Source organism: Dasypus novemcinctus, chromosome 25, assembly GCF_030445035.2.
Source record: "Dasypus novemcinctus isolate mDasNov1 chromosome 25, mDasNov1.1.hap2, whole genome shotgun sequence".
NCBI classification, from domain to species: domain Eukaryota; kingdom Metazoa; phylum Chordata; class Mammalia; order Cingulata; family Dasypodidae; genus Dasypus; species Dasypus novemcinctus.
The window spans coordinates 24033613-24057687 of record NC_080697.1 but is presented as its reverse complement, the minus strand read 5'-3'; the positions used below and the strand labels follow the sequence as shown (position 1 = coordinate 24057687).

Below are 24075 nucleotides of genomic sequence, written 5' to 3'. Positions count from 1 at the left end.
CCTTAAAGTCTCTTAAGTTTTATTGAAACAAGACTATGGGGTTTATAAAATGAGTATAGACAATTGTGAAGATGGAACCATCTGTCAAGAAAAAAGAGTGCAGATAATGTAACATTTTCTGTAATCTATGTATCTTTTTAAAATAAATAAAAAAATATTAAAAAAAGAAAAAAATTCAGTACAAAATAAAAAAAATTAATCCAAACTAAGTGAAATAGAACATGAGCATGAGAAATTTGAATGGAAGTCAGAAGAAAATCATGAAGAGATGACTAATATGAGAGTAAAGGAAAAGAAAGGATAAATATAAGAGATCCAAAATATGGCTATTGTGAATTCCAGTAGAAAGAGAATAGCTTCAGAGCCAAAGAGTGTACTGGGTCCAAGACAGTATCAATGTCTCCACTGATATCCTTCATTCAGGCTTGTCCTAACTGACCAATATCAATGAAAAGATAGCAATAGCTAGAAATACCCAAGGGGATATTTTTTAATTTGATGGGAGAAAAATCTAGAAGCATCTTGGCTGAAAAAGAAATACATAAATAAAGAAAATACTTGATATACTTCCGGCAAGATGGTGGCTGAGTGAGCTTGCCTTGCCGTCTCTCCTGGGAAGAGGCAGCTGGGCACCGCTGGAGGTTCTCCGGGACCAGGCTTTTTCAGGATTTTTTCAGGGCAGGAAGTGTCTGGACATCGATTTGGTGGGAAGATAACGGAAAGGACTGGTCTATAAGATATAAATTGGGACTTTTCAGGAGGGGAAGGCAAGATGGCGGCTGAGTGAACTTCCCGGTTACTAGCTCCTGGGGGGAATTGGCTGGGAGGCGTCGGAGACTCTTTGGGACCGGCTGTTTCGGGATTTTTCCTGGTCCGGAGGTGTCTGGACATCGATTTGGAGGGAAGGTAACAGAGAGGATCCATCTGTGAAATATACATGGAGATCCCAGCTACGTGTGGAGGATTCCCTCCTTGGGTAGGTGGAGCCGAGGCAGCTAGCACCGCGCGGAGCCCCGGCGGGCGGCGGCCAGGGTAGCCGAGTCCGGCCGAGCCTGGCTGAGCTGCGGCGGGCGGAGGGGCGGAGCCCAGCTGAGCTCGGCCAAGCCCAGCCGCGCCGCGCCGGACCGCGAGCGGGAGAGCCGAGCCGCGCTGCGCCACGCCGGGGGGCGGGCGGGAAAGCCGAGCCCAGCCGAGCCCAGCCGAGCCCAGCCGAGCCGCGGCGGGCGGCGGGCGGGGGACCGGAGCCCAGCTGAGCCCAGCCGAGCCTGGCGGCGGGGTTTCTGTTCTTTGGTTTTTTGTTTGTTTGTTTTTTTATTTTTTTATTTTTTATTTTTGTTGTTGTTCTTGTTGTTCTTTTTTTTTTTTCAATCCTCTCTTTCTTGTCCCCAATATTCTTCTTATACTATTTTACCTTAACAATACAATAGGTCCTACAGGAAATACCTCACATTTGCTGGGTTTCCTCACCCTCCATTGCCTCATTTCTCTGTGAATAGATTTAGCCTATCTACACTATCCCCTTTCCCCTACAACTTGATATCCTCCACCATCTGCTATCTCTCCTATATTCCATCTCCCTTTCTTTGATCCACAAAGTGTCTAACTCTTAATTTCTAATACCTTTGTTTAGTTTTCCATCTGGTATTCGTCCCTGAAACTATTACCTTTCTTTTCTCTTTCCCTCTCTCACGAAAACAATAGCCTCTTAGTACGTACCACATTCCTCCCATATTCAGTTGTCTACCTCATTATAGGTACTTTCCTACTACTATAACTCTACACAATTTACATGATCTAACCTCCATCCTCCCAGAACTCATATTGTTGCTTTGTAAACATATATCACCAATACTACTTCACACTTTTTCCTTCCTTACACAATTGACTTTCCCCAGCACTAATACTTTCCTTTAAAGTGAGCTTAACTAGCAATAAGAAATTGGAATAAGAAGAACAAAGTGACAAAGAGAAGATATAACACTTACGCAAAAACAACAGCTAATTAATCTCCAGGACTAGACAAAGAAGCTAAGGAACTGATTAAACCCGTCAAGAAAAAATGTTGACAAGACAGCAACAAAAATCTACAAACCAAACCAGTAATCAGGAAAACATGGCTGAATCCAATCAACAAACTGAAAATCAGGAAGGGGGACAGGACTTCGCACAAGCAATGAAAGATCTCAGAACATTTATCACCGACAAATTTGATGAAGTAATGAAAGAGGTTAACAGCGTGAAGACAACACTTGGAGGGGAACTTGCAGACATGCGCAAAAAAATAACAGATATGATGGAAATGAACACCACAATTCAAGAAATCAAAAATACACTCGCAGCAAATATCAGCAGACTAGAAGAGGCAGAGCAGAGAATTAGTGATGTGGAAGACAGTGCATTGGAAATCAAACAGATAGTAGAAGTGGTCAATAAAAAGGTAGAAAAAATCCAGATAGGACTTAGGGACCTGAATGATAACGCAAAATGCTCAAACATACGTATTATAGGCATTCCAGAAGGAGAAGAGAAGGGAAAGGGGTCAGAAGGAGTGTTGCAGGAAATAATGAGTGAAAACTTCCCAAATCTACTGAAAGAGACAGATGTACATATCCAAGAAGCACAGCGCACTCCACTGGTCATAAACCCCAACAGGCCCACCCCAAGACATATATTGTCAAATTATCCAATGCTCAAGACAAAGAAAAAATTCTAAAAGCAGCAAGAGAAAAGAAAACCATCACATACAAGGGAAACTCCATAAGATTAAGTGCTGATTTCTCATCTGAAACGATGGAGGCAAGAAGGCAGTGGTATGATATAGTCAAGGTACTAAAGGAAAAAAATCTCCAACCAAGAATACTCTATCCAGCTAAACTAGCATTCAAAAATGATGGAGAGTTCAAAATATTCACAGATAAACAGAAACTGAAAGAGTATATCAACAAGAAACCTCCCCTTCAAGAAATTCTTAAGGGAATTCTGCAGGAAGAAAGGAAAAAACAGGACAGTCAGAGATGGAGGAGAGTGTAAAAGCAACAAGAAAGACAAAAATAGAAGGGGAAAATAAAATAATACAAACAAAATATAACAAACACAAATCCAACCAAAATATGGCTACCATAAATAACTCTCTAAATGTAATAACACTGAATGTCAACGGATTAAACTCACCTATCAAAAGATTCAGACTGGGACACTGGATAAGGAAATACGACCCATCTATATGCTGCCTACAAGAGACACATCTTAGACCCAGAGACTCATGGAGGTTGAAAGTGAATGGCTGGAAAACAATCATACAAGCAAACAACAACCAAAAAAAGGCAGGAGTAGCTATATTAATATCAGACAAAATAGACTTTGAATGCGAAACAATTGTGAGAGACAAAGAAGGATACTATATTTTAGTGAAAGGGACAATTTGTCAAGAAGATCGAACAATCATAAATATTTATGCTCCTAACAAGGGCGCCTCTAAATATGTGAGGCAAACGCTGGAAAAACTAAGTGAAAGAATAGATGCATCTACAATTATAATGGGGGATTTTAATACACCACTATCAACTCTGGACAGAACATCTCAAAAGAGAATCACTAAAGAAACAAAACATTTGAACAGTATATTAGAAGAGCTGGATCTAATAGACATATATAGATCATTACACCCAAACACAGCAGGATATACATTTTTCTCAAGCGCACATGGAACATTCTCCAAGATTGACCATATGCTAGGCCACAAAGAAAGGCTTAATGAATTCAGAAAGATCGAAATCATACAAAACAATATCTCTGACCACAGTGGAGTCAAGCTGGAAATTTGCAAGGGACAGAGAACCAGACTTCACACGACAATTTGGAAATTAAACAGCACACTCTTAGAAAAACAGTGGGTCAAAGAGGAAATCTCAAAAGAAATCAATGACTACCTTGAAACAAATGATAATGATAACACAACATACCAAAATTTATGGGATGCAGCAAAAGCAGTACTGAGAGGGAAATTTATAGCCATAAATTCATATATCAAAAAAGAAGAAAGAGCAGAAATTGAAGAATTAACTGCACATTTGAAGGAATTAGAAAAACAACAACAAAGTAACCCAACAGGAAGAAGAAGGAAGGAAATAACAAAGATAAGAGCAGAACTAAATGAAATAGAAAATAAGAAAGCACTTGAAAAAATAAACAAGACCAAGAGCTGGTTTTTTGAGAAGATCAACAAAATTGACAAACCTTTAGCGAGACTAACAAAGAAAAAAAGAGAAAAGATGCAAATACACAAAATAAGAAATGAGAAAGGTGATATCACCACTGACCCCACAGAAATAAAGACTATCATAAGAGGATACTTTGAAAAACTATATTCCAACAAAAATGACAATTTAGAGGAAATGGACAAATTCCTAGAAATACATAAGCAGCCCATACTGACGAAAGAAGAAATTGATGATCTTAACAAACCAATCACAAGCAAAGAGATAGAATCAGTCATTAAAAATCTCCCAACTAAGAAGAGCCCAGGGCCAGATGGCTTCACAGGTGAATTCTACAAAACATTCCGGAAAGAACTAACACCAATCCTGTTGAAACTATTCCAAAAAATCGAAACAGAAGGAACACTGCCTAATTCCTTCTATGATGCCAACATTACCCTAGTACCAAAGCCAAACAAAGACACCACAAGAAAGGAAAATTACAGACCAATTTCTCTAATGAACCTAGACGCAAAAATACTTAACAAAATACTTGCTAATCGTATTCAACAACACATTAAACGAATTATACACCATGACCAAGTGGGATTTATTCCAGGTATGCAAGGATGGTTCAACATAAGAAAATCAATCAATGTAATACACCATATAAACAGATTGAGAGAAAAAAACCACATGATTATATCTATAGATGCAGAAAGGGCATTTGACAAAATACAGCACCCCTTCCTGATAAAAACACTCCAAAAGATCGGAATACAAGGAAACTTTTTGAACATGATAAAGAGTATATATGAAAAACCTAAAGCCAACATTGTTTACAATGGCGAAATCCTGAAATCCTTCCCTCTAAAATCAGGAACAAGACAAGGATGCCCATTGTCTCTGCTCCTATTTAACATTGTCTTGGTAGTACTGGCTCGAGCACTGAGACAAGAACCAGATATAAAAGGCATTCAAATTGGAAGGGAAGAAGTCAAAATTTCATTATTTGCAGATGACATGATCCTATATATAGAAAACCCTGAGAGATCTACAACAAAGCTCCTAGAACTCATAAATGAGTTTAGCAAAGTTGCAGGTTATAAGATCAATGCGCAAAAATCAGTAGCATTTCTATACACCAATAATGAGCAAGATCAGGAGGAAATCAAGAAACAAATACCATTCACAATAGTAAATAAAAAAATCAAATACTTAGGAATAAATTTAACTAAAGAGGTAAAAAGCTTATACATCGAGAACTATACAAGATTGTTCAAGGAAATCAAAGAAGACCTAAATAAATGGAAGAATATTCCCTGTTCATGGATAGGAAGACTGAATATTATTAAGATGTCTATCCTACCAAAACTGATCTACACATTCAATGCAATCGCAATAAAAATCAACACAGCCTTCTTTAAGGAACTAGAAAAACTAACTATGAAATTTATTTGGAATAGAAAGAGGCCCCGAATAGCCAAAGACATATTGAAAAAGAAAAACGAAATAGGAGGAATCACACTTCCTGACTTCAAAACATACTACAAAGCTACAGTAGTGAAAACAGCATGGTACTGGCATAAGGAGAGACACACAGACCAATGGAATCGAATTGAAAGTTCAGATATAGAACCTCATGTATATATAGCCATATAATATTCGATAAAGCCACCAAACCCTCACAACTGGGAGAGAATGGCCTATTCAACAAATGGTGCCTGGAGAACTGGATAGCTATATGTAGAAGAATGAAAGAGGATTACCATCTCACACCTTATACAAAGATCAACTCAAGATGGATCAGAGACCTAAATATAAGAGCCAAGACCATAAAGATCTTAGAAAGCAGTGTAGGGAAACATCTACAGGACCTTGTAATAGGAAATGGCTTCATGAATATCACACCAAAAGCATGAGCAGCAAAAGAACAAATAGATAAATGGGACTACCTCAAAATTAAAGCCTTCTGCACCTCAAAGGAGTTTGTCAAGAAAGTAAAAAGGGAACCCACACAATGGGAGAAAATATTTGGCAACCATATATCTGATAAGAGACTTATAACTTGCATATATAAAGAACTCATATATCTCGAAAACAAAAAGATAAACAACCCATTTAAAAAATGGGAAAAAGATTTAAACAGACACTTCTCCAAAGAAGAAATACAAATGGCTAAAAAGCACATGAAAAAATGCTCCAAATCCCTAGCTATCAGGGAAATGCAAATCAAAACTACAATGAGATACCATCTTACTCCCATAAGATTGGCAGCCATGAAAAAAACAGTAGAATACAAATGCTGGAGAGGATGTGAAGAAAGGGGAACACTCATCCATTGCTGGTGGGAATGCAGAAGGATCCAACCATTCTGGAGGACAGTTTGGCAGTTTCTCAAAAAATTATCCATAGATTTGCCATATGACCCAGCAATACCACTGCTGGGTATATACCCATCAGATCTGAAAACAAGGACACAAACCAATATATGTACACCAATGTTCATAGCAGCATTGTTCACCATCGCCAAAAGTTGGAATCAATCCAAAAGTCCATCAACAGATGAGTGGATCAATAAAATGTGGTATATACACACAATGGAATACTACTCAGCTGTAAGAACCAATACACTACAATCGCACGTGATAACATGGATGAACCTTGAGAATCTTATGTTGAGTGAAGCAACCCAGGCATTGAAGGACAAATACTATATGACCTCAATGATATGAAATAAGTTAACTGCCTCAGAGAGCTAGAGTCTGGCAAAGTGGCTTACTGGAAATCGGGGGGTGGAGGAAGGCTGTGAGTTAATGTCTGTAGGGGTGGAATCTGTGATGAGCTGGGGGTAAGTATGAGCACAAAGAAGGGACAAAATGGGGGCAAGGGGTTACCTTTGGGTGGGGTTTTCTGGGTTTGAGGGGGGCTGGGGATGGGAAGAGGGGTAATATGGTCCAAGAAATAGGTGGGAGGGAGGGGCAACATACAAACGTGGGAGAGTGCCAGAAGTTCATTGAGAACTAAATGTTGAGTAAAACGTATCAAAGTATAAGTAGGAGGGTTACCTGGTTAGGACGCTCAGGGGGTATGGTCTGATGCGGGATGGACTCCGGAGGGAATAGCTGAAGGCTCATTTTGCCAAGGTGGGTTCTACCATTGGGTGGGGTGGACCCATATCCTGGGGAAGACTAATGCCGTCGAATAGAGAGAACTGTATCTCTCGTGAGAAAGGACGGCTCCCAGGGCATTAGATTGGCAGGCGTTGTGGGCCCTAAGGGGAGGGGAAAATGGACGTGCAATGGATGGAACAAAGGTAAATAAGGGGGCAAAAGAGGAGTTATGTGAGAGTACACGAGGATGAATATAAAACAGCTAATATTACACCAAAAACATATAGGGGACGACAGACTAATAATGAAAACCATAAGACAAAACATAGGATAACTAAAAAATTTAGAAAACTGTACAACCTAAAGTATGGACCACATAGTAAGCACAAATGTTACCTTGTTTGAAAACTATAGTTTCGGAATCTGTACATCAGTTTCAGGAAATATGATATGAATAAGTTAAAAGATTATTGCTGTGGAAGGGAAAAGGTTTTATGGTGGATCTGGGGAAATACTGTATATTGTATATATGAATTTTGGTGATCTAAGACTCTTCTGAAGCTGGCATTATGTTGGGATTCACTTTACGGGAAGTTTTGGATCACAGAGTGGTTCAACAATGGCAGCGGAGGAATACTGATATGGGATGTTATTGACAGGATATATATGGTTGACAGGGAGTTATACAGGGCATATGCCCAGGGTATATGGTAATGTCTATATATACTCATAGTGGAAACAATTAAAAACAACAGCTGGGGGGGTACTGGGCTCCTGGCCGGGGGGTCACTGTTGTGGGCCCTGGGAGAGCAGCGGCAATCCTCCAGGTGCAACGGCAAGAACCAGGAAGGAAGGAGGGCCCAACAGTGGGCTCTTGATACTAATGGCTACACTTTTGAGCCTATGCACCTGCAATAAGAACAAGGCCTAGAGTAGCATTGAGCCTGGGGGTTTCCTCCTGACAGCCTTCATGTTACTCAAATGTGGCCACTCTCACAGCCAAACTCAGCGTGTAGATGTGATGCATTCCCCCCAGCGTGGGACACGACACCCGGGGATGAGCCTCCCTTGCACCGAGGGATCACTACCACATACCAGCTGAAGAAGCAACTAGAAAATGACCTTGAATTAAAGATTCAATGCGAACAGCAGAATATACCTGTCTACATATAATAACATGACTTCGGGAAGCGGTTTGACCTAATGTAAGGGGGAAATGGAAAGGAGAAATGAGATTATAAGGCTGTGAGTCTCTAAAAAAGAGTCTGGAGGTTGTCAGAAGGAATACCCCTATGTACAACTGAACAGAGTCTAAGAGACAGATAAGGTAGATACAACCCCAGGTATTGGTTCTTTTGAGGGATAAAGAGACCCACGGGTTCTATGGTCATGGCAGAAGGGGTTCACTGCCATGACAGATGGCCCTTCTTTGGAGCTGGTGTTTCTGCGTGATGGAAATGGACTCAGAGGGGATCTCTTTTCACAAGACTTGCATGCTACTTTATTGGAATTGTAGTTGGTGCTGGGTTTAAGATATATGTAGGGGATTTGAATCTCTGGACTGATAATATGACACCCAGGCCCAGAGCCTCAACAGACTTCAGCTCCTACACTTTGACTTATTGGACTTACTCCACTCAGCTAACATGGAGTTGAAGAAGGTCAACCACCACAACATGGAGCCTAGAGTGTCTACAACTAGAAGCGGGAAGAGTGCATCCAGTACCCATGTGCAATCTAAGCCCTCACTTGACATAGGTGTGCAATGGACACAACCAATCCAATGTCCACAGAGAAAATGTGGAATGGGTGTGGGAACGGTAGCCATGGGGGCTGCTGGGTGTGGGGAACGGGAGGAAGAGATGAGATGTGGAGGCGTTTTCGGGACGTGGAGTTGTCCTGGATAGTGCTTCACGGACAATTACGGGACACTGTAGATCCCCCCAGGGCCCACTGGATGGAACGTGAGAGAGTCTGGGCTATGATGTGGACCATTGACTATGGGGTGCAGTGATGCTCAGAGATGAACTTACCAGGTGCAATGGATGTATCACGATGATGGGAGAGAGTGTTGCTGTGGGGGGAGTGGGGGGCGGGGGCGGTGGGGTTGAATGGGACCTCATATATTTTTTTAATGTAATTAAAAATAATAATAATAAATAAATATTTAAAAAAAAAAAAAGAAAAGAAAATACTTGGAAAAAAACTACAACAACCATAATCTGGTTGGTCTCAGTTATTTATTAAGCACCAAATGCCAAGAGACAAAGGAGAAAGAGCTATAGTATCATGAAATTTAAAAAAAATATACAACTGGAGTTCTATACCCAGACAAATTAACTTTCATGTATTTACACTTAGGCATGTAAGGGCTTTAAAAATGCGTTATATATATATATATCTTTATTGGTAAAATTTTAATTGGCACTATAATTTAATAGTAACTACTGCAAGCAAGCTTTCTGGGCTATCATACACTCTCCATAGCACACTAATCATCTCTGCCATAATAGCATGAAAATAGCTATAGCCAATATGCAAACAAATGAGGTGTGGCTGTGCACCAATAAAAGTCTATTTATATAAACAGGTTGTGGACCATAGTTTGCTGGCCCTTGTTCTATATATTAAATAAAGCAAAATCAAGGGCTGAAGAGTGAGCAAATCATATAAATAAAAAGGCAATAAGTATTACTAAATTAAATTATAGAAAGCTATAAAAGACAGGATAGATAATACAAAAAATTTATATGTAATCTAGATTTGAGGCACAAGATTTTATTAACCCAGACCCATATGTGCGTTTCAGGGAGAAAGGAAAATATGAGTGTGCTAAACTACATGGATGGTAGGGGTGTGGTAAGAGAGAAATAAAGACTAAAAATGCTTTTGGAAAATTCAAACAATCTCTAATAGAATTAAAAACAGGAGACAACCTTTCCAAAATACTGTAGAATTAAAAAGAAAAAACAATTGGTCCATTTTGCAAGAGAGAGGAAACAAAGAACAAGGAAGTAAGTATAAAGCCAGAAAGCCGAACACAAGAAGACAAAATCAAACCTCAATATCAGTTATAATAAATGGAAATTAGTTCAATTCTTATTGAAAAATATTCAGATTAGAAACATAGATTATTATGAAAAAATCCATTTGTTGTATGATACACAAGCTAACACAAAATGTTTTATATAAAAAGACAGGCAAAGGCATATTGGCAAATGAGAAAAAAATCTATTAAAGACTATAATATTAATTTTAAAAATGTACAAATCAAGAAAAATCAAATTGGTCAAAGTGGGCCTAATGATAACTTACATGAAGTTATTATTGACTCTATCTCTCAAGTTCCAAAGCATCAACATATATAAAGCAAAACTTATTAAACATAAGAAATAAGTGGCAGAAACTCAGTAGCAGTTGAAAAGTTTGCTACACATCTCTCAATCTTTGACAAAGTAGATGAATATTAATCAAGAATAATAAAGAAGATCTGAAAACCACAACTACTAAAGTTTACTTAATATATATCAGTCAAACATTAAATTTATTAAAATATTATTTATCATGTATTAAGTCATGAAGAAAACCTTAATAAATTCCATAAACTCTAAATTAGTTCATTCACATTCTTTGACCATGCTGCAGTAAATTAGAAAATAATTTTTTAAAAAGTGGGGGATAAAAATACCAGTTATTTTCAGTTCAACAAACAATGACAAAATGAACTGTCTCCTTTATACATAGGACAAGGAGATATTAAAAGTAGAAATACAGACTGACTTGATGAAAATATTGCCTACCAAAACATAACAGAATAACTCGCTAGGAAAGAAATTTTGAAAGTGTAGTATTATATGTAGAATTCTATACTAAAAAGTTGAACCTCACTGGGAAGGAAAATCGAAAATAAAAAAAAAAAGATTATCAAATCTGACAATCAGAGTAGACCACCAGGCATGGAAGAAATAGAAACCAGTCTCAAAGAACTACATCCATAAAAGGAGTTGTGCACAAATGTTTTATGGGCAAGTTCATGGAACACATAATTCTTATGCTTTCTAAACTGCTACAAATCATAGAAAAAATATAATGTGCCACAATTCACTTTAAGAAGTTACATAAACCTGATACCAAAATGTGACATATAGCATAATAAAATAGTGCAATAGAATTATTCACATAGAAATATAGACACAAATCAGTAATTAAATAGTATAATACAGTTATATAAAAAGAATAACTCCACCTAAGTAGAATTTAATCCAAGCACAAATGGATAGGTTAACATTAGAAAATAAAATTTATCAAATCCAATATCAATGGAAAACATTATAAAGCAGTATTTTATAAAATTAAAAATTAATTCTTGATAAAATTTTTCTGTAAGCTATATAAAGATAATTCCTTAATATGATGAAGGATAGTGATCTAAAACCAATAGTAAACATCATATGTAATGCTGAAATACCAAGTAGAGTTTCCCAACTGTGTTATTCTAAGAATCAGTTTCCCAGGAGATCTTGGTGTGATTAAAAAGTAAAGCAGTCAATTAAACAACAGCTTAAAAGTGGTTAGGGAAATATTTGGAGAAACTTGGCATATTTTTAACAAGACTTAAATTAGTCTATACACTCTAAAAATTATAATAAACACTGGACAGGATTCGTGTGTGGTGTCGATGGGAGAGCGAGTATAACTTGACAAAATGAACCCAGAGTTTTCCTGGAAAAACAAACATGCAAGAATAAACAAGATAATTTTGAAAAGGAATATTCATCCAGGAGCCTTAAACCAGAAAATATTAAAATGTACTATGAAACACAGTAATTAAAATATTGTGACATCAATGCTAGAGTAGAGAGACAAATAATGGAACAGAAGTGGGAGTCCCAAAATAGATTCAAAATTCTTTTTAACATAACCAAAGTGGTCTTTCAAATAAGACAGAGAAAGATTCAATAAATCTTTTGAGAATATCTGGTTAAATATTTCAAAATAAATACAATTAGACATCACCTAGCAAAGCACAAAAATAAATTCCAGGTAGATTACAAATGATACTCGAAAGTAACGAAAGAGAAAACATAGGTTATCTGACCTTCACTGTGAAGGGCTCTCTAAACATTCCTGAGATGTCACAATCCATGAAGAAACATTGAAGTATTAGATTACATAAAAATTGATGCCCAAGAATTTAAAAAATATTAAAAACATAAAAATGCACAGAACTCAATGGGAAAATATATGCTATATGTGTGTAAGCAATTGTGATTATTTAAAAATATTCCTCATCTTTATTCTCTTATTGGTAAATCCACCTCTCTCTGTCTCTCCCCCCCACCCCCCCACCCCGTGGCAACATGTGCCATTGTTATTTCATAGACAGCAAAAGCTATCTTGGGAAGGAGGAGGACATGATACCAAGGAGTGTCCCATCCAGTCAGAAAAAGGAGGGAAATCTTTCCCATCTACTGTGGGGGGCAAAAGGGGAGAAGGAGATAGAGGAATGAGGCAGTCAGGCATGAGTTCTGAGCTCTGCTCTCAACAAGGAAGGGAGAGAGGCATTTCAGAAAAACAGGTAGATACGGTGGGAGCAAAAGGGGCTCTTTGTTCTAGTTTCCGTTCTGGAAACTGGAGAAGGCAGCTCCAACCTTAAGGGCTACCACATCTACTCAATCAGAAGAGCCATCATTTCCCTGACTGCTGTTAGGTTCGGTGAGCCCTGATGCCAGTTTACGACTGTAGAGTACACTGGGGAGTGGGAGAGGAAATTTGAAAGGCAGAGTTATCCAAAAGAGACTGCTATATAAAGACACTGCTTGAATGAACAGTTCGAAATTCATTTATAGTATTTACTTAACTAAGTGTGTGTGTGTGTGTGTGTGTGTGTTTCTGTGGAAGTTCATGAAAAAGATCATGTCAGTTTTTGGAAAATAAAGAAACTGTAATTTCCCAGCATATTTGAATCCAGCATGACAGAAAATTGGCAACCTAGTACACATCATACCAGAAGTGATTACTATCTTTAATGTATCAAAAGGAAACAGAATATTAGCTTGATGAAAAATAACCTAAATGCACAACTAGGCAATTTCACAAAGAAGAAATATAAGTGACTAATAAAAATACGAAAATGATGTTCAACTTGTAAAATCGATGTGATTTTATGAGAAACCATTACTTGAGTGTTGAACTGGCAAACAAAATAGCAGAGTTAAAAATCAGGAAATTTGTTAGACAAGGAAAATGCCTGGAAAAAAGTGTCCTCACATCTAAACATGAAACTATAAAGTAACAAAACACAGGAATGCATGTGTCACTATCTGTTTTTTCCTTCAAAGTAATAACTTATCTATCTATAGTCTGGTTTGAAACATCGTTATAACTCATCGTAGTTGTCTTCTGAGCCTGCTGCACATTCTTTTGAGTACAGTGGCAAATCTTCATTGACAGATTTGTCTTTTGGAAAAAGCTAAAACTAATTTCGCGCCAAGTCTGGTTATAATATTTGTGATCACAAAAAGAGTTTTCTGGTAAATCTGCTCTGGAGGCAATGACAGATGAGGCATTCCAGAACTAGGCAGTATTTCATGGAGAGAAACAATATCAACAGTGTATTAGAAGGGTCATCCTTGTCAGAATCGCTCACCTGCTATGTAAAGGTCTCCCAAATGGTCTACCCACAATCTTCTCTTCACAAAGCCTTTGATATTTTGAAATATAAGCTTGATCATGTCATCCTTGCTTTTAGGTCATCTTAAGATAAGAACAAAAACTTGAAAAATGTCTATAAAGGCTTGTTTGGTCTAGTGGCTTCCTCACCAGCTTCATTTGGTACTGGGTTTCCCTTGGCCAATCCCACTGGCCATAATAGCCTTCTAGAAAATCATCACAGACATCAGGCCAGCCCTGTGAGAGTCTTTGTCCATTCCATTCCAACCCCTCACTCCTCCCTTTAAACCCCACCCTTTAAACTACTGAACAACTGCACATCCGACAGATCTTGGCTCAGAGGCCAGAGTCCCAACAAGCCTTTTCTGACCTCCCTGCCAGGGGCTACTCTTATCCACAGCATGTTTTCAAGGCACTATCCATATCCTTCGTCACAGCACTTTACATGATTTAGAGTTTTTCCTGTCGTTATCTGATTGGTGTCCATCTCCCCTCCCCAACCCTTTGGAAATTAGAAGCCTCCTGGAAAACAAGGACCCCAACTGTTTTCACTCAGTGCACTCAAAGCACGTGGGAGGTCCTCAATAAATAACTGACAGATGAAAGGGAAATATTATTTAGTATGCTTGGGAGGTAGATCTTCTGTAAGATGGCCAAAACAATTTCCTCATTCCTGTATGTACGCTGCTCCTTACCAAGACACAAGTCTAATTCCTCTCCCTCTAGAATCCAGGCTGACCTTGTGACTTGCTTTGACTACAGAAGAAGGTGTAAGTAATGCTGGGTCAGTTCTGGAGCTAGTTCTTAAAAGGTCTGCCATGTCTGCCTTTGCTCACTTGAAAGAGAACAGCCATGTGGTACTTAAGCTGGCCTAGACCACCACAGGAAGACAGCCCACCGAGACTGACAGCCAACCCTGACTGCTAGCCCCACCAGGCTCTGACTCATTCCTAACCCACAGAATCACCAGTCATAAAATGGTTGTTGCTTTTTTTTCAAAAAAAGATTTATTTATTTCCCCCCTTTCCCTCCCCCTTCCCCCACCCTGCTGTTTTTGCTGTCTGTGTCCATTCGCTGTGTGATCTTCTGTATCTATTTCTCTTTTGGTCTCCTCTTCTCATTTTTTCTCCTCTAGGATCCACCAGGATTCAATCCTGGGGACCTCTGATATGGAGAGAGGTTCCCTATCAGCTCCACCACCTCAGTTCCTGGTTTCTGCTGTGCTTCACCTTGACTCTCCCCTTCATCTCTCTTATGTTGCATCATCATCTTGCTGCACAACTCATTTGTGCAGGCACTGGCTCACTATGTGCATACTTGGCTCACTATGCAGGCACTCAGCTCACCACGCAGGCACTGGCTTACTGCATGGGCACTGGCTCACCTCGCAGAGGGGTATAGGGACAGTGCATGTGTATGCTATTGAAATCAAGCTGATATAAAATAAAATATAACTGTTTTATATTTAGGATGTTAAATTCTAAACTCATGGTAATCACAAGGAAACTGTGTGAAAAATATATCCAGATGGAAATGGTAAGGGACTCAATATGGTACAATATGAAAAAATATATATGAATGAAAGTAGGCATTAACAGAAGAATTGAGGGACCACAAAGTTATATGACATACAAAAACCAAAGAGCAAAATGACAGAAGAAAGTCCTAAATTATCAGGAGATACTTTAAATGTAAATAGATTAAAATCCCCAGTAAAAAGGCAGAGATTGCCAAAATGGATTTAAAACAAAATAAAACAAAACTTGTCCCAACTATATCCTGTCTACAATACACTCACTGTAAATTTAAAGACATAAGTAGGTTGAAAGTGAGAGGGTGGAAAAAATAGTCCATATAAGTAGTAATCAAAAAAGAGCTGAGGTAGCTATACTAATATCAGATGGAATAGACTGTAAGACAAAAACTGTTATGATGGACAAAAAGGATCATGATATACTGATAAAGGGGCCAATTCAATAAAACATAACAATTATTAACATGTATACACCTAACAGCAGAGCCCCCAAATCTATGAGGCAAATACTGAAAGATTTGAAGGGAAAAATATAATAAGTTCTATATTATTAGTAGGAGACTTTAAAATAGCACTTTTGAAAATAGATAGAATGTACAGACAGAAGATCAGTAAGGAAATAAAAGACTTGAACAATACTCTAAGCCACCTAGATATAACAGATATATAAATAATACACCTTACCCAATAAGAGAATATACTTACTTTCTTCCTGAGTGCACATAGACAAACCATATCTTAAGTCACAAAACAAGTCTCAATAAATTAAAAAATATTGAAATCATATAATGTATCAAGTCTGACCACAATTGAATGCAGCTAGAAATTAATGACAGAGGAAGAAATGGAAATTCCCCAAATACGTGTAAATTAAACAACCATACTCTTAAACAAACAAACAAACAAACACAACAGTAGCATTAAAAAGAGAATCAGAAGTGAAATTAGGAATTATCTTGAAGTGAATGAATATGAAAATAATAACATACCAAAACTTATGGGATACAGCAAAAGCAGTGCTGAGAGGGCAATTTATAGCTCTAAATGCTTACATTAAATAGAAGAAAGATTTCAAATCAGAGACATAAGTTCAAAACTGGAAGAACTAGAAAAAGAGGAGCAAACTAAACCCAAAGTTAGCAGAAGGAAAGAAATAATATGGACTAGAGTGGACATCAATGAAGTAGAGAATAAGAAAACAATACAGAGAATCAATGACCAAAATTGTTTCTTTTAAAACATCAATAAAATTGACAAACCTTTATCTAAAATGACAAAAGAGAGACAGAGGATACAAATAACTAAAATCATAAATGAAAAGGGAACATTATTACCGACCTAACAGAAATAAAAAGGACTGTAAGAGTATACTATGAACAGCTAACTATATGACAATAAATTAGATAACCTGGGATGAAATGGACAAATTCCTAGAAACACACACAACCTACCTACAGTGATTCAAAAAGAAATAGAAAACCTTAATATATCAATAACTGGTAAAGAGATTTAAACAGTAATCCAAAACCTCCCAATAAAGAAATGCCCAGCTTCACAGGTAAATTTTTCCCAAACATTCCAAGAAGAATTAATAACAATCCTATTCAAACTCTTTCACAAAACTGAGGAAGAGGGAACATTACCCTAAAGCAAAACCAGATAAAGAAACCACTAGAAAAGAAAATCACAGACCAATATCTTTTATGAATATAGATGCAAAAATTCTGAACAAAAACCAGCAAACTGAATTCAATAGTATATTAAAAGAATTGTACACCATGATCAAGAGGGAGTTAAGGCAAGAGTGGTTAAACATAAGAAAATTAATGTAATAAAGCATATTAACAGAGTGAAGGACAAAAAAACAATGATCATGTCAATTAATGCAGAAAAAGGATTTGACAAAGTCTAGTATCGCTTCTTGATAAAGACATTTAGAAACCAAGAATAGAAGGAAACTTTCTCAACCAAAGTAAGTGCATCTATGCACAACCCAGAGTCAACATCATACTCAATGGTGAAAGACTAAAGGCTTTCCCTCTAAGATCAGGGATAAGACAAGATGCCCCCAATACCAATGTTATTCAACATTGTACTGGAAGTTCTATCTAGAACAATCAAGCCAGACAAAGTAATTAAAGGCATCAAAATTGGAAAGGGAGAAGTATAAGTTTCCCTGTTTGCAGATGACATGATCCAATACACAGAAAGTCTGGAAAAATCCACAAAAAAAGCCCCTAGAGCTAGTAAATTAACTCAGAAAAGTGGCAGGGTACAATATCAACACCCCAAAGCCAGTAATGGTTTTACACTGATAATAAACAATCAGAAGAAGAAATCAAGAAAAAAATTAATTTATGATAGCATTGAAAATAATTAAAAATCTAGAAATAAGTTTAACCAAGGATGTAAAGACGTGTGCACAGAAAACTTGCAAACCATGGCTAAAATAAATCAAAGAAGATCCCCAAAATGGAAGGACATTCTATGTTCATGGATTGGAAGACTAAATATTGTTAAGATATCAATTCCACCCAAAGTGATTTACGGATTCAACACAATGCCAATCAAAATTCCACTAGCCTTATTTACAAAACTAGAAAAGTCAATTACCAAATTTCAATGGAAAGGTAAGGGGCCCCAAATAGCCAAAGCCATCTTGAAAAAAGAATGAAGTTGGAGGACTCACATAGCCCAATTTTAAAACATACTATGAAGCCATAGTAATCAAAACAGCACAGTATTGGCGTAAAGACAGACAGACCAATGGAATTGAATTAAGAGTTCAAAAATCAACTTTCACAATACGGCCAAAGATTTGTTTTAAATTTCTTTTATTTCTCTCCTCTGCCCAGCCCTTTCCCCCCTGCCCCAGTTGTCTGCTCTCTGTGTCCATTCACTGTGTGTTCTTCTATGCCCACTTGTATTCTTGTCAGGGGGACCTGGAATCTGTGTCTCGTTTTGTTGCATCATCTTGATGCGTCAGCTCTCAGTGTGTGTGGCACCATTCCTGGGCAGGCTGTACTTTTTTCGCGCTGGGCGGCTCTCCTTATGGGGCGCACTCCTTGTGCATGGGGCTCCCTGACGTGGGGGACACCCCTGCGTGGCAGGGTACTCCTTGCGCTCATCAGCACTGTGCATGGGCCAGCTCATCACATGGGTCAGGAGGCCCTGGGTTTGAACCTTGGACTTCCCATGTGGTAGGCAGATGCCCTATCCATTGGGCCAAATCCACTTCCCGCTGCTGGTGGGAATGTAAAATGCTGTAACCCCTTTGGAAGACAGTTTGGAGATCCTCAGAAAGTTAAAAATAGAATTATCATATAACCTGGCAATCCCACTCATAGGTATGTACTCAAAAGAGTTGAAAGCAGGGATTCAAACAGGAATTTGCCCATTGGCATTCATAGCAGCATTATTCACAATTGCCAAAAGATGGAAACAACCCAAGTGTCCATTAACCAGTGAATGGGTAAACAAAATATGGTATATACACACAGTGGAATATTATCCAGACCAAGAAGGTGATGAAGTTCTGATACATGCAACAACATGGGTAAATCTTGAAGATATCCTGTTGAGTGATACGAGACACACTGGCATGAAAAAATTAAAATATACGAACTCATAGAGACAGAATCTAGAATGCAGTTTGCTGGAGGGCAGGGCGGAGGCAGGGAATAGGGATTTAAGGCTTAAAATATACAGAGTTTCTATTTGGGACAATGGAAAAGTTTTGTTAATGGATGGTAGTGATGGTAGCACAGCATTGTGAACATAACAGTATGGAATTTTATATTTGAATGTGGTTAAAAGGGGGAACTTTTAGGTTGTATATTTGTTACTAGAAAATTTTTAAAAAATTACCTGAGAAATCTTCCAAGTCAGTGAGAAAGAGACAAATACTCCTTTACAAAATGGTCAAAAGACTTGACTAGACATTTCTCCAAGGAAGACATACAAATGACCAATAAGCACAGGAGAAGATGCTCAACATTATTACTCATTAGGGAAATGAAAACAAATACCAAAATGACATATCATTTCACACCCACTAGTATGGTTATTATTTTAAAAAAACAAAAACAGAAGAAAACAAATGTTGGAGAAGATGTGGAAATAAAGATATTTCTAATTTTCCTTGTGCTTACTTTGACCCATTGGATATTTACGAGTGCATTGTTTTATTTCCATATAATTTTTATTTTCCAATTCCTCAAGTTACCCATATATTTACCTTGAGGTCTTTATTTATTTATGCCACTACAATTTCAGTCTGAAGAACACTTTTTAGCTTTTCTTGTAGGGCAGGTCTAGCGGTGAATAACACTCTTGCTCAGCTTTTGCTTATCTGGGAATGTCTTACTCTCTCCCTCATTTTTGAAAGAATATCTCACTGGATATAAAATTCTTTGTTGGTAGTTATTTTCTTACAGCACTTTAAATATTTCTTTACCCTTCCTTCTTTCCTGCATGGTTTCTGATGAGAAATCAGCACTTAATCTTATCAGGATTCCCTTATACCTAATTCCTTGCTTTTCTCTGTAGATTTTAGAACTCTCTCCTTTTTCTTGTCTGTAGACAGTTTGATTACTATGTGTCTGGCCAGGGTTCTCTTTGAGGTTATCCTGTTTGGGGTTTGTTGAGATTCTTGAAAATAATTATTCAAGTCTTTTGATAAATTTGGAAGTTTTCTGTCATTATTTATTTGACTATGCCTCCTGCCCCTCTCTCTCATTCTTCTCCCTCTAGGACTCCCATTATGTATATATTGGTATGCTTGACGGTGTCCCACAGGTTGCTTAGGCTGCATTCATTTTTTTTTTTTTTCATTCTTTCTCTGCTCCTCAGCCTGAATCATCTCAATTATCTTGTCTTCAAGCTCTCTGATTCTTTTCTCTGCCAGCTCCAATTTCTATTATAACCCTCCTGGGAATTTTTCATTTCAGTTATTGTGGTATACCAGTAGTTTTGTTTGGTTTCTTTTTAAAATTTCTATCTCAATTCGGATTCTCATATTGTTCGTTCATTGTTTTTCTGATATCCTTTAGTCCTTTCCCTGTCTTCCTTTATGTACTTGATCATACTGAGGATAATTTTTTAAAAATTCCTGGTCTGGTAAATTCAGAGTCTGGTCTTCTCTGATGGTTTCTGGATTTTTTTTCTTTTTCCTTTGGATGGGCCATTATTTCTGTTTTTGTGTGTGTCTTATAATGTTTTCTTGCACAGTGTACATTTTAATATATTGAAGTGTTAACTCTGGGATTTAGATCCTGAACTGTCTGCTCCTTAAATTTGTGTTCAACAAATGATACTACAGAAATTTCTTTGAAAGTCAGAAGCTAATGAAAACAAACAAACCAATGCAGAACAAAACCAAAAACACCTTTGTAAATTGCCTCTCCATTGGCTTGTGCCCTCCTTCAGAGTTTAGCCTTCCAATCAAGATCAGCCCAGAGGCAAACTGAAATGCAGTTTCTTCTCTGCCTTTTTTGAGACTGTCTGTTGTCCTGGACTTATGCTTGCTCATGGCTTAGGAATTCCATTTACAGGAATTCAAATCCCCCCTCTACTCCCTATGAAATAGACTTTATTCCCCTCCCAGGTCCTCTATTGAATTACTTAAAGAAAGTAATTACTGAAAGGAAGTATATCATTGGTATAAAGGCAGTGGCCACCAGAGGTTCTGATGGGAGGGAAAGGGAAGAAAAGGTGTAATGTGGGAGCATTTTTGGGACATTGGAATTGTCCTGGATGACATTGCAACGACAGATACAAACCATTATACATTTTGTCATAACCTATAAAATTGTGAGGGGCAGAGTATAACCTACAATGTAAACTATAGTCCATGGTTAGCAGCAATGCTTCAATATGTATTCATCAATTGTAAAAAATGTACCACACAATGAAAGATGGTACTAATGTGGGGAAGTGTGGGGGGCGAGGGTATATGGGAATTCTCATATTTTTTATGTAATATTTATGTAATCTAAGGCTTCTTTTTAAAAAAAGAATTAATTAAAAAAAAATAAATCACACACACACACAAGTAATCCATTGCCCCAGGATACTTGGATTTAATGGTTTTTTATACTGTTTTAGCAGACTGCAAGCTGCATCTGCAAGCTGGCAGCAAGCTCTGGGAAGGTGAGCCAGAAAAGAGTTTCCTTCTCCAGTTTTGCAGGCTGTCACCCCATAGATTGGCACCAACATACAGACACTGCAGTATGCTCACAGGGGTCACTGTGCTCCCTCCAGAATAGGATCAGGGACCCACACTGGGAGGGCAGGTAAGCTCATACTGGGGTAGGGATAAGGGGCCAGAAAGGGTGCTATGAGCATCTATCATTCTTTAAAGCTGTGTTTTCTGGATTTGACACTTGCCCAGTTACTGTAAGCCTTAACTGTTTTCTGAAGTTCTGAGGAAGTTGGCCCTGTCAGTTGTTGCTCGTTGTTTGAAATTCTTTGGGAGATGTGTGTCCTGGCGCATCTTACGCTGCCATCTTGGTCTGTCAATAAATTTTGCCAAATGAATGAGTGAATCATTCTCTTCCTCACTACTTCCACCTACAAAACACTGGCCAGCTTTACCTACCCCAAACATCTAGAATGCACTCTCCACTCCACCACTGTGCTGTCTCCTGTCCTGTTGGCATATACTTCTCAAACAGGCTATGCCCCAGTGAGTTTTATCTCAGTCCAACGCTGACTCCTTTGATTTAGAGGTAATAGCACTGGATTAGATTCAGTAATAATGCTAGGTTTTATACTTAAATGGAACAATTTTTACAGATTTCAGCTATGTGTTCAGTAAATGTTGCTCCCCTGCAGCCCTTTCTTTCAGATGGTCTCAGATATCCAAGGGCACCCACTCCTCACAGCAGCATCCTTCTCCTGATAGTCACGTGAATTCCAACAAGAGAAACCTTTACTGCCATCTGCACCGTGTTAGGCACTGTGCTAGGCAACTGACACTTACAATTTCTCCTATTTTATGAAAAAGAAAGCCTAGGTTTGACCACAAAACCAGCACGTTTTCCACCTAAGCACATTGCCTCGGGGATGTAGTGAGTTCTAGACGAAATGATAAAATTAGCAAAGACCATCCACACATTTCAGGCACCAGGTCCTCCCTGTGAAATACCTTTTTAGCCCTTCATTGTCAATCATTTGTTGAAAATCACCCCCTTCAGAGTTTCCCTGTTCATCTCCTAAATCAAAAGTAGTTTTTAAAAATATTCATTCCAAGTTCTAAAGGGTTAATAACAGCCTCAAATGTGATACACACCCACCCACCTACCCAACAAGTTCTGAATTTTAGGCAAACATATAGGATGCAAAAAGGTAACACGAATAGCCTAGTGAGATTTGACTTGGGAGCAGGCAAGCCAGATTCCTAACTGCACTTACACTGCTCAGTCCAAGAACAAGCCCAGCACTAGTTGGGAGGAACTTGGGAAGGAGGGAAGTATGGGGACAACAAGGAAACAAAGTTTTCTCATGACATAGCAAAGGCATCTTCAGTGAGGAAGAAGAGTGGCACTCGATTAATCTGGGCAGGTTCTGATAGCACATGGGTGCTTTGTCTACCACAGTCATCTCTGCCCGTGGTTTCAGTTCTTAATCCCTCTGTTCTCTAGCAGCCTAGAGAAAACTGGCAATCTCTCCTTCCCAAGAGTGTATTTGTCCCTTGAGCATGCTACTACAATGTCATATGTGCTCTTCTATAAAGGGTTGAGCACCCATCTCAGACCTGAAATAATTGTTCACAATTTGTCTCTTTAACTAAATTGTGAGGTTCTTGAGGCAAAGGAATGCATTTTATTAATTTTTTTCATTCTCACTGTCTAACATAGCACCTGGTACTTATTATACCATTGATAAATGCAGGAAAAGATAAGGCTCTTACTAATTTGGTGTTAAGATAAAACTGTGAGCCACAGACTGGTGGGTTTAGCCATCTTCTGCCCTACTGAGTGGCCTAAGAGGACACTTAACTACATGTTTTCAATTTCCCTCCTAGTACACCACGCTTATTAGGATTTAAAACCAGCCCACTGATTCCAAGTGCTGCTGTCTTACCACAATGCTCTCCTCCTCCCCATAACATCTTCACCTTAACATTACTAACTCTTTAAGACACCAGTTCCAAGAGGGAGTCTATAATTAGGTCAGAGAGCCTACCTTCCCCTAGAGGAACTGAGGACCCAGCCCTGCTCCTGCACAGTCAGTCACTGCTGGAAGTCCCATACTCCCAGGTCACCTCTTCTCCCCTGCACTTTTTCTGCCATCTGGCTTTGTATGTCCCCTAATCTGATCCAGTTTTCTGTCCTGTCACATACTTGTTGAGTGGATGGAGGAATGAATAATTGTGCAAACTTCAGGAGGACATAAGAGATGGGATGCAGGTAGGCAGATAAACAGACAGTGCACAAGTAAAGAGCATACTGAATTCAATTCAGAACTGTTATGTACTTCTAGGAGAGGAGTAAGCAAATAATGGTGGACACAGTGGAAGGCCAGGAAGGGTGTGGAGAAGGACCTTTGAGCAGCATGG

At 38.3% G+C, this 24075-nt stretch overlaps 1 protein-coding gene across 16 annotated transcripts in view; it reads right to left on the bottom strand.

The window, feature by feature from the left end:
* Positions 1-24075, bottom strand: part of ADRA1A (adrenoceptor alpha 1A) — a 117600-nt gene that overhangs the window by 88840 nt on the left and 4685 nt on the right. The window contains exon 3 of one of the 16 annotated variants that reach the window (XM_004460818.5): positions 20256-22027. The exons of the other annotated variants lie outside the window; for them this stretch is intronic. Within the exon in view, the coding sequence (XP_004460875.1) occupies positions 21864-22027 (164 nt within the window). The 3' untranslated portion in view covers positions 20256-21863. Of the gene's footprint in view, positions 1-20255; positions 22028-24075 lie in introns of those variants that run through there. 16 annotated transcript variants of the gene reach the window in all.